At 38.2% G+C, this 12,241-nt stretch overlaps 1 protein-coding gene across 26 annotated transcripts in view; it reads left to right on the forward strand.

The window, feature by feature from the left end:
• The window catches only part of DLG2 (discs large MAGUK scaffold protein 2), a 993,421-nt gene that overhangs the window by 253,308 nt on the left and 727,872 nt on the right, over positions 1–12,241 (forward strand). The window contains exon 1 of one of the 26 annotated variants that reach the window (XM_074535060.1): positions 7,367–7,910. The exons of 24 other annotated variants lie outside the window; for them this stretch is intronic. In XM_074535060.1, the coding sequence (XP_074391161.1) occupies positions 7,791–7,910 (120 nt within the window). In that variant the 5' untranslated portion in view covers positions 7,367–7,790. Of the gene's footprint in view, positions 1–7,366; positions 7,911–12,241 lie in introns of those variants that run through there. One more of the 26 variants, XM_074535067.1, reaches the window with a different exon arrangement.

The raw sequence follows: 12,241 nt of genomic DNA on the forward strand, positions 1-12,241 counted from the left end.
GGTGAGGCTGACAGGCTGGTAATTCCTATGGTCCTCCTTTTTATTCATTTTGAAAATTGGTGTGATATTTCCCTTTTTCCAGTCACTGGGTACTTTCATTGCTGTGACTATTTCCAGTCACTGGGTACTTTCATTGCTGTGACTTTTCAAATATGATGCAAAGTGGCCTATCAACCACACCTGCCAGTATTCTGAGGACCATGGGATTCATCTCACTGATTTCCGTGAACATCTGTACGTACAGCTGAAAATATTTTGACTTGATGGGTAAAAGAGGAGCCGAAGTAAGGAATTAAATAATTGGTGAAACTCTACAGGAAAAGTCCCAATCAGTCATGGGAAGGGTTTGTGCTGAGTTTAATTTTGCTGCTAGTATGTTTTTAATGTATTTACAGTTTGGATAGTACCAGAAGAAAAAGTATCTAGGTTGCAAGATGCCTTTATATGTTGGGAGTAACAGGTTCCAGAGGACATACAGATGTAACATTCATCACCATTTTACTGATTTTCACAGAGACAGGTTGCTCAAAAAGGTTTTTTGCTCCTTCATGTTTATAATATACTTATTTGGAATATTTTCTTTTTTTAAAGAAAAAAAAATTGCTATATTTAGCACATTATTAGAGTAATTAGACCTGTTCTAACCTATTCTTTACTGAGCCTAATAGTTTGCTTTTAACACATAAGACTTCTAGAAACATCTTGATTCATCACTTAAAATCAGTAAAACGCAGAAAATTGCACTAATTGCCTTGTAAATAGTTTCTCTTATTAATTATCCTTTGCTTTCAAATGCTATGCAGGCTTGAAATTACTTTTCAAGAACCAGCTAAATTGGAACATATTTTTAAAACAAGGTGGTTATCTTACTGAAAAGATTTATAGTTGAAGTTTGTTAATATATTAAGCTAATAACTGTTATCAGTGGAATGAAGAGGAATAGTTAGACCATGGCCAATGAATATCCATCCATGTATTCTGTATTGTAAATTCAAACACTTCACTTCTTTAATGAAAATACTGTCTACATTTAAAAGAAAACCAACAAAAAACTCAAAAAAAACCCCTAAACATGTGTTTTCATGGAAACTTGACTTGTTCCCAGTACTACAAAATTTATCATATTTCTTAATCCAACTATAGGTTCCCTTTAAAGAATTTCCTCAGCTAAAGTCACAGTACAAAGAATAAAATACTAAATGCTTTGACACACACAGGTCTTTCTCAAGTACAATTCAACATCCAGTTGTTGTTATACAAGTTAACATTGAGAGATTTAATTTAAATTATTTTTTTTCTTACAAAAAAATCCACCGCAATTTCCTCAGTGAAATTGCTGGAGGTTTATTTTTAAGTACTGTAATAAATGCAATTGAACTTTGGAAGTTCATTCCTTCTTCATTCATGCTGTTACCATGGAAATGTGGATTTTATGCTTAAATGAATAAGCTTAGTTCATAAATTATAGTTCAAAAATTATAAAAGTAAAATGTTAATTCATAATTGGGGAGTGATGGAAATCATGACAAGATAGGTATCATTTTCCCCAAGTTTCATTTTTCCCCAAGTTTTTCAAACAATCGTGGTAAATTATTTTTTTGTGCACAAAACAAGCATAGGCTTCTAATCATCTAAATGCTTCTAATATTTTAATCTTTTTGTCTTGTGTTGAGTTGGTGGTGTTTAGTCTGGAGAAAAGGAGGCTGAGAAGAGACCTTATCTCTCTCTACAACTAGCTGAAAGGCAGTTGTAGTGTGGTGGGGTCAGTCTCTTCTTCCTGGTAACAAGTGACAGGACCAAAGGAAAAGGCCTCAAGCAGTACCATGAGATTTTTAGCTTTGATAATAGGGAAAATTTCTTCACTGAAAGGGTTTTCCAGCATTGGAACAGGTTGTCCAGGAAAGTGGAGGAATCTCCATCCCTCGAAGTGTTCAAAATGTGCTGGATGTGGCACTCTAAGAACACAGTTTAGTGGTGGACATGGTGGTGGTGCTATGTTGATGGTTGGACTTGATTATTTTAGAGGTCTTTTCCAACCTTAGCAATTCTATGTTTCTGTGATTTCTAGGTTAATAATAAAGAACAACTGAGGCACTAGTTGCATTCTGTTCATGAGAGACTTTGAAGCTGGACAACCATTTGCCAAGAACACTGTCTGTGGTTAATCTTTCTGCAGCAAGAAAAACAGCCTAGATAATCTCCTAAGGTTCCAGATTGCCATGGCCTTTAATATGACTGTGAATGGAAATGCCTTTTGTGAGGAGTTATCATGGGAATTCAGGTCAAGGAGAAAGTCAGGTTTTCTCTCACAGTCACAAAATGAAACACATATTGTGGAGACACGTTAGTAATCAATTTGAGTGAAATCCAGGAAACTCAACTGGGGATTCTCAGAGTCGAAAAAGTCTTTGCAGCCTGGGTGTCTCAATTGAGGCGTTAAAGGAGTTATGTCATCTCAATCAGCTGTACAGGATGAGGTGTAAAATAAACTTGATCCATGGATTACAGGTACAGGATTGGAAAAATGAGGCTTTCAGTAACTCAAGATGAAGCTTAATCCAATTCTTTCTTTCTGAACCTCTGTTCCTTGTTTCTCATTATTTTGTTATCAAGTCATCAGAAACAATGAGGAAACCTGTCCTGACAAATTTACAGTCATAGAAAAGACTCACAGGATGAGGCCATTCTTCACTAATTTTTTACTTATTATTTAACTTTTATTTATTTATTCTTTAAATTTGCTTATTATAACTGGCTTTATGGCTGAAATTACAAAATATGAACTAGAAAGCCTGGTTTATGAAATATATGTAAATTTTAATATTGGAAGGAATTATTTTATAAATAAATTATATGGTTTTGTTTAATATGTGATCAAAACCTTCCTCAATGCAACCACATAAGACAGAAAACAGTGATCTGAGACTTTTAGAGGAAAAGTATTAAATGCTCCAAAACCAGGCAAATGTATTAAGAAGATTGTTCAGGAAAAAGGGAACAGAAAGTTTACAGGGAAAACTGTGGCTTAACTTAAATCAGCCCTGGGCAAGGTCTTTGGTGTTTACTGGTCTGGAAGTGAGGAAGAATTTTTGACACAGCAACTTATGCATCAGAATGCCAGGATATCAGAGAGCTGTTTACAGTACTGGAGATGGGAGTTTGTAAATAATCTATTCAGTTTTTTTCTTTCTCTTTATGAAAACTTTAAGATATTCTGAGTTCAATCTGCTGATGTAGTTCCTCTCTCCGTTGTTTTACTAGGCTTTGCTGCAGTACACAGCCTAAGAAAGATTTCTTTCCAGCTGGGGCTTTGTTCCACATTCTTCTTTCTGCAGTTGTTTCCAGATTGCCCCACAGATTCCATCCACTGTTTCTAGTAATAATTTCTATCTGGAAACTGTAGGCCCTACAGCACCCTGACCTGCAGTCCATATCAACAATTCCTTCAATATCTCACCCCTCAATGTGTATATCACTGTAAGGAACTTCTTGCAGATGTGGAAAATAACATTTTTATATGACATAGAAATGGGTGAAAGAGTAAAATATTTTCAATTTAGAGCTCCTGTGCTGAAATCAGAGTTATTTAGGCAATGCAGGACTAGGGTGGTATATAGATTGTATCACTGGAGTGTGCAAGGACAGGAGGTGATGGAGCATGACTGTAACCAGAGTGCCACGAGTGCACAAAGCCAGTACCTCCTGTGAAAAGAGGGAGAATTACACCCCTGGCTACTCAAAGCCAGTGACGCAGATTGTCAGTGTTGATAATTATAAGCATTGCATGGGCTACAAATAGCCTTGCAAACCTCCACCATTATGCCCAATTTCCTGCAGACATCCACTCTTCCATGTTTTGGAGGACAGGAATGTCATTTTTCCCTCTGTCCACTCAGGAAGCAATGCACCCTCTTCTTTAGACCTTTCCCCCCCTCTAATTTTATCTTTATCTCATAGCTAATATTTGCTTTCTTTGTGGTCATCCAGGGTGATCACAAAATCTGCCTCATTGCATTTTTTAAGACCAACTTAAAGTATTTACCCACAAATGTGCTGCTTAAGTGAAGTGTGACACACCTAAGTGACATTGCACTGTCATAAAGCAAGTCCTGGAGAGTGTTGGTTTCTTTACTGCATATTTAGTCTATTTTTTTGTTGGTACTCTCTTTTAGAATACCACCCTTTCCATCATGCCTGGAAAAAACAAACAACCCAAACTCGAAAATGCTTAGGTGTCTGAGGATGAAAAATGTTATTCCTCAGTATGGTTCCAGTGTTACCCCAGAGAAGTGCTGGATGCTCCGTCCTTGGCATTGTTCATGGCTAGGGTGAGATGGGGCTCTGGGCAACCTGGTCTAGTGGGTGGCATCCCTGCCCTGGCAGGGAGTTGGATCTAGGTGATCTTTAAGATCCCTTCCAACTCAAGCCATTCTGTGATTCTGTGGTTCTCTCAGCTCTGTGCTAGTATAGTGCCATGGCACTGTGGTGGTCCTTGAGCACAACTTCAGGACACAACAGCCACAGGGCATTCCCACTACTGGTAGTGCTATTATTACTGCTACTAGCTCCTGAGCTCTTCTTCTGGGCAGTGATGGATGCTGCAAAGGGCTGTGCCCTCCTTGCTGCTCTGAAGCAGACTGGCCTCAGGCCCTCCTGAGATCAAAGTCTTCCAAGGCAGCATGTTCCCTCTGCTCTCTTTGAACCTCTGCAGACAACCAGGGTTTCCTTCCAAGCGCTCCCTTCTGCCCTTCTGAAGGCACAGGAGCAAAGAGTAACAATGGAATTTCACAGCTCATGATAGTGGCTCCAGTTTCTGTTAGCTAAGAGTATTCAGGTCACCAGGTGTGTGTCTTTTTAAAGAGGGTCTGTGGTATGGCTCCTTTGGACTACTGTCTCTTTACTGGCTTTATTCTTAACCTTTTTTTTTTCTTTTTAATGGAATAACTTCTTTCATCTCTAGGGTTTTTCCCTATTGTTCACCTGTTTAAAGAGGCCCTGAGTGCTTCAAATATGCTGGTGTTTTTGGCATGTCTGGATGACTCAGCCAGAGCTTCTTCCCCACTCATTTTTAATGACTCTGTATATTTAACTGTAAATATCACCAACATGTGATGCTTTTGAGTAGCTGTTAAGTCATCATAAAACACTATATGTCCTTGATGACAATGTTTTCTTTAACAATTAGGCTGCTGTGATAAGAAAAGTCTTGGCAGAGGTGAAAAAGCCCTGCAGGGATCTGCTTGTATAGATTACCTGAAGTAGCCCCTGAGAAATGGTTTGGGTTAGTCTGCTAGCAAAGTAAAACTTTGTTGGCTGCTATAGAGGTCTCAGTTGTCTGGCAGATCCTCGAATGCCCCACAGTTATTACAGGAGGCAACTACCATATGCATGAGGATCTCTTTTTCCCCTCTCAGTATTATGAGGTCAGTCTGTAATTTTCTAGGTAATTTTTCCTCTTGGATGCTCAGGAGCTATGGGAGTTTTTTCTGAGTGAAGACTTTGGGACTGCATTACTTCTTTTTTTTCTTAAACGTGTCTGAAGATTTATGTCCAGGTAATCACTCAGAAATTATATCATTATGTACCCTTGCTTTCTTTTAGTGAGAGCTTTCTTTTAGTTTGGTTTGTTTGCCTAAACCCAAAACCATTAACTTCTTTAGGACTGAGAAAACGAAAGTTTTTTTCAAAGACTGCTGACTGAAACCTTGTGCAATTCCTTTGGCAGAAAGAAAGCTTGAATTTGATTTTCATATGCAGCTACATGCTTTCCTGAACCTTGCCTCACTTCTCAGGACTGTGCATCTTTTCATCTCTGCTTTTTTGAATTGCATTTCTCTGTGGATCAGAATTCCCCAAGATGTATGATTTTTTTTTTTCAATTCCTAAGGTACCTAAAATTTTAATTTTTAGTGTACTGTACTGCAAAATAAACCATGATTCCTTTAACTTTCTATTCACTTGAAGAATGACAAAAAAATGTGTCAATTAATTCTCCCATGCTTTTGCTGAGTACCACATTACTATGTTGTAGCTTATTTGATGGATATTGCTGTAGCCAAAGTCTGAACCACCATAAGTTTAGGATACTCCAGCTTTTTGAACTATGACATCTAGACCTCAGTCTCATTACTAACAAAGATCTCAGAATTAGATTTAAAACCAGGTTTCATGTCTTTTGTTGTGGAAGTCGTTGGTGCCAAAGAAGGCTGTGATTACTAATTACTTAATTTGTATGACAGATGGAGCTGGGGATCAAATTAAGTATCTGTCTTGGGCTACGTTACAGAGCAATATCTAGCTTTAAACACGACTGCCTTTTTCGTTCCTAAAAAAAGGCACAAACAATGACAAGCTAAAAATAGCTGTTCTCTTGGAGTTGACGACAGTTTCTGAGAGCTTGTCTTTAGGAAGATGTTGGAAAAAACCTTGCTGTCTTTTCCCCTCCCCCTTACTCTTCTTTAAATGCACACCCTTCTGTTTAAGCTTGTTCACCCCATTGCGCACAGAAAGATACCCACTGCTTTGGTTAGGACTTCAGTATTCCTGAAGATTTCCAAGGGGGTTTACATAAAACATTTAAAGAAATCTAAAAGTCACTGCAGATATTTCTATTAGGTTAAGCTTATCCTACGCAAATTGCTCTGTGCTGATAGAGAAGGAGGTAGTAAAGCCTCTTTCACTCTTTGCCTCCCACAGTATCTGCTGCAGTGGGGAAAAAAAAAAAAAAGCCTCTCTTCTGGTTTTATTCCCGGAGATTACTTCATAATTCAGTACTGATAGCAGTGGTTTCCGGTGCTGTAAACAGAGTTGAGTCTTTGACTTTGTGTCCCTGCAGTCCAGTAAACAATCAGTTAATTCGCAGCATCCCAGCGGTTGACAGGAGTGAGAGAAGTGGTTTGATTTTATTTTTGTGCTTGTGAATTAAAGCTTTGCCTTCTGGCTAGGTTCTGAGTTCCCTCGTTCTGGAAGACATTGGAGCATTTTGAATTCAGAATATGTAGTTACAAATGTGAGGGCATAGACTTCTTCCAGGATTTTTCTGCTTTCATTTTAATTTTCATTTGTGTTTGTAATCCGAAGCAAGCAAGACAACAGTTCGAAAGCAATGTCCAGTGCCTGAGCTGGGAGCACAATGCAGTTCAGGATATTTAGAGCTAGTCCACTGCATTTTTATTAAATGAGAGGGAAGGAGTAGGTGGGACTTTTTATTTAAAAATAGATTAGCACAGGGAACTGAACTTGCATTTGAGGAAACGTTAATAAGCCAGCCAGCCATTGTCCTTAATCAGAGACTGTATTTGTAAGTAGAACATGTTGAATCTGTCATGATTGATGACGTTGTCTTTGTTAAAAGGGATGCTGCATCTTTAACAAGAGCAGACAGAAGCAGTGCAGAATCTACAGTAAATTTGAGACTTGGAAGAGAAACCTTTCCTCATTTTTCTGTGTATAACATTTGTAAAATACTGAATAGGAGAACATCAAAGCCAGGGGGAAATATAAGTAACTCACTGCGTATGTTTTAATTCCTCACCTTTCCCCCCTGGCTGAGTTCCCCCTCCTTTTTCCCCCCTGAATTTAAAATGCTGGAAGAAAAAGCAACTGAGGTCTAAGTTTCAGATGCTGAATTCTCTGCTAATTGAAATTACTGGGCATATTTCTATATATAGTTGCTGAAGAGATATGTAGCTTTCACTCAGTGCCTTCAAGACATGTCTTTTTGTAGTCAGAAAAACAGAGATCAATGCATTTTCAAACTGACAGAGGGAACGGATGCTCCTTAGTAGCACATGCTCGGGATCGTGTGTGTACCGTTTGTGCAGAGCAGAGACGCTGAATACTGGTCCATATGCTCCTTGTTTACTGCAATGTTTTTTGCATGTTACTGTGCACTCCGGACTAATGTGAAGGTAAGAGGGGACGAGACAACAATTTGGCAGGAATGTACATGTAAAACCAGCTGCAGAAAATGTCTACCTTGTGTTGCTGAGTACTTTGGAATTGCTGGCTGAATAGGCATATTATTACAGGTGGTTGTGGAGGCTTTGTTTTATCGTTGTCTGTGTGGCTAAAGCATAGAAGCATGTTTGAATTTTGCAGTTTAGCGACCTTCAGTTTTTAACTGCTTGCAGTTCAGGTTCTGGGCATTTTATGGTCTGATAAACATGTTTTGCTACTGTCCAGGTAGGCCAGAGACAAGATGCCAAAGGCTGTTTGTGCAAGGCTACATAGCTTTATACAGGATAAGAATTCCTATAGTCGGGTCCCCCATGCATCCTCCCAGGAATGCTGCTTGCATGCTTTCTTGTTGATTACTTGTCTGAGAGCCGGGAGTGTTGCTGCTGCTATCCGGGTTGCTTTTTGTGCCAATTTGTTTCTAACTTGAACCAAAATGCATAAAAACAAATGATAAGCAATGTCCTAAGAAATAAAGGATTATTACTGCAAAATGCTACAGGAAAATGCCAGGTGGCTGCACCGATCTCACAGTAACTATTAAGCAGGATTTGTCACTAATGTTAACATTTGCTTGCTCTGTTAATTAGAGTCAGAACTTCAATATAAGTTGCTGGATATATTACCTTCTCTGCAAGCAGGACAATATTAGCAGACAGGTTCACTGGCATTGAATCGAGCTCTCAGCCAAGCTGTGGGCCAGCTGTGGGAATCCAGTTGCATAATTTAAATGAATTACAGTCCTTAGCCAACATATTGGGGAGGCACTTCTGGCATTCTGGCTTTTTCAAGTTCGAATAAGTGTATCTGTCTGGGAAGGAAAGCACTGGCCATGACGGATAATAATAATTAGAGCAGTTTTACCTGCAGAAGTAATTGCAAAGGATTTTTTTTCTTTCAAACTGCTTTAGCATGCCTCTGAATTAAAGTGAGTTTTCTGTATTTGCACTTGGTTTGATAATATTGAACTTCATATTTATTTATTAGGTCAAAATATTTGTTTTCATTTAATTAAAAAAGTATTTTGCATTAAAAGTTTGCATTCTAAGAGCTTGCACCTATGTTTTTGCTCAAAGTCTGTACTGTTGCTTGCTGTAATAAATTGCTAAGCTTTCACATTTTGTTACTTTTTAATTAACTACTGCAATTATGAACCACTTCTAAGGAGGAATTCTTTAAATCTGTGGATAACAAGCCAAAAAATATAAGTTAAAACCTTTAACGCCATTCTGTCTTCTTAAATACATACATTATCCTCTCCTTATGCTTTCCTATAATGTTTTTGTCAGGTTAGTAAATTTTATCTGTTTTATATGCCCTGTGATCTATGTAGTAAATTGTCAGTATAGAAATGTTTTGAGACTAACCATTCTTTGTTGCTCATTTTGTCCCTCAGCCTGCAGTACTGTACTGAAGATCTTCTGTAAAAGGGGGGTTGTTGTTGAGATGTAATTTCTCAGTTTAAATAAGAACAGGTACAGGAGAAATTTCAATGACTTTTTTTAGTGTAATTTCCATGAGATACCTTGTCAATAAGTACCTCAGGAACTGTTAGAAGTCTCATGGGTTTAACTTTTGAAATGTCTTTGTTTCCATTCATAGACAGAAGGAAAAAGTGAGAGGTTTGTAGCAGTACAAGACTGACAATTGTTTGGACAAGATAGTTTTAATTTGTTGGAACTTCTTCAACTGTTGAGTATTTCTGAAACAATTGTTTATTATACAGAATATGCTATTTACATGATATTATTCTGAGGATGTTACCTCCAGATGTTTTACTTTCAGTAAACTCATCCACTTGCAATGTATACTTTGATCATCTACTTTCCAAGCTCTACATTAGGCTACAATACTGTAATAAAGCAGCACAAACTTTGCCAATCCCCCCAGGAACTGTTTAAGTGCAGCAGCACCACTTATGCCTTCAGTTATTCCTGTTTTCTTTTTCTGACATTGAAGTTTGCTTAATAAATAGGAGCTCATTGAAAGGAGCCTGGTCATTGTACAATATGTTATATAGTGTTTATGAAGAACTCTGTTGCTTTTAACTTGGTTGGCACTAACATAACCCACAGCTCTTATGGCCACCCATAGGTGGCCAAAATAAATTAAAAACATTATAAAACATCTGTTTTGCGTTTTACATTTTCCCCCTTTATGGGTGGAAAAATTCTAGTGGTGCTCAAATATTTTAGTCTTTAAGTCATAAGATAGAATAAAACTATAAGTACAGGCTGTAACAGGAAATAGATTTGCTTGGCCTGGAAAATGAAAAAGGAAAGCAATTGGGTCTGTTTCTGATGGCAGCTGTACGTTATGGCTTTAGAGAAAGCAGATTTTTCATGTTCAAGGTAGGACTCTCACTTCTTGATTGCCAGTCTGTAGGAGACTGCCCATGTGAACTAGAGTTGCATGTGCAGGCCTATCAAAAGAGAGGTCTACTCCATGCATTCTTAATCAAAGTCTATTTTTACAGCTGACTAAAGAACAGTACTGACTTTGAACATGTACCTGCCTGTGTGGATGCTTCTTTTTTCCTGCCTGAGATTGGGTAAAATAGGCAAAAAGATGTCTGAGAAGTTATGAGCAAAATATCTTTGTCTATCAGAGTTTCTCTGGACCTACATTTTGAATTATTAAAAAAAAATAGGAAAAATAGCTATTGTTTGCTATTGCTATTACCACATACAGTGTTATTAGTATTCTACATTTTGGACCGATCTTTTCCTTGCTCTCTCATGTATGCACAATTTTGTACCTCAGTGGAAGAAACCAAAAATGAGCAGAGAAGTCAGGGAATTAAAATCTAAAAGTGGTTCCTCCCAAATCAGAAGTGTTCTTGTGGAAATGTGCAGTGTGCCTGAAAAAGTGAACTCTTGCTATATGCAGTAGTTAAATCTGTATTTTCAGCATGAGTAAATCTTGGGCTAACTACGGCAGGGGGCTGCCTGGTGTCAAGTGTTTGTTGTTTTAATTGTGTCCACTGTGTATCGAAAATACTTTATTCATATGCAAGAGATTTTTAGAGGTTGCCATTAAAACCTTTCTGTTCTTGGTTCAGGCAAGTATTTTAAATACCCTCAGTATTAGCAATATTTCTTGCAAAACTATGGCTAAGACTGCAAATATTTAGGCTCCATAGTCTTTCCTCAGCTTTAAAAACTTTTATGGATTGTGTCTGGCTGTTCTTAAAAGTTTGTAGGAATTTCACCTTCCCCTGGCCTTGATGAACTCTCTGTGTAGTTCTGACAGATTTTTCTGTGAATCCGGGCTGTTATTTCTGGCTGACAGTTTGAGGGTCTTACTGAAGGCACAGCTGGTGCTTCTGGGAATTTGGGTAGCAGAGCTGAAGTCTTCCAATTGTACTTTAGCACAGAACTAGATGTGAGTGTTGGGCGCTCTCACCTTGAAACATCATCTCAGCAGCAGTCAGCACTGGCTCTGGCGTCGTCAGAGCTTCATGTAAAGAATGTTGTGAATTCAGAACCAGACTCTTTTGAAGTGCCAAAGGCTTCCCAGGAGGTTCAGAGTTACTTCAGCAGGAGTTTAAGGCCGTCTTCATGTTACTAGGCACGCTTGGCACATCACAGAACTGAGCTCCTGCCTGAATGCTGGGTTAACTAAGAGCTTTGTTTGGTTATGACTGCAAACTGTGGGCTACCTGTGTTATCTAAAACTATGTAGCTAAAAGACTTTGCCTGTGTCAAACAGCTACCATGATGTGATTTGTGACTGAAATGTTGTCCTATACTTTGTCAATTTTGAGGATCTCAGATGATGGAGAGGACCTGTTTGGGTTGGAATGGAGCATGGGCCCGTGCAGAGTGCTGGGAACTGGAATCCTTTAATCGCTTTACCTTTCTGTGTTCATCCTCTTTTTTCACATGCATTGCAAAATTAGAAATAATTATTTTAACCTAGAAGCTTCCAATTGCAACCTAAGTTAAGGATTAACAGTAAAGGCAGAGCAATCATAATAAGTAGCAAAATGTTTCACTGCCCAAAGCTATAGGACGTCACAAATGACAACTGAACTTCTGACTTCTGTATGCATTTTTACACACAGATGTAATTCCTCCTCTCTGCCCATCTGCATTAATGGTATAATAACATAATTAAATTGTATATATCCATATATTGTCACCTCTACCAAGAGTTGTTTTGGTCTTCCAATGGAAAAGAGCTTATGGATCTTTCAGACTTGGACCTACATTGCCAAAATATGTCCTGCTGTGCTCTTATGGTGTTCTTTGCAAAGGGTGGATGAAGTTAAAAAGAACTTCAA

The sequence above is a fragment of the Zonotrichia albicollis genome, chromosome 2 (genome assembly GCF_047830755.1).
Source record: "Zonotrichia albicollis isolate bZonAlb1 chromosome 2, bZonAlb1.hap1, whole genome shotgun sequence".
NCBI lineage: Eukaryota > Metazoa > Chordata > Aves > Passeriformes > Passerellidae > Zonotrichia > Zonotrichia albicollis.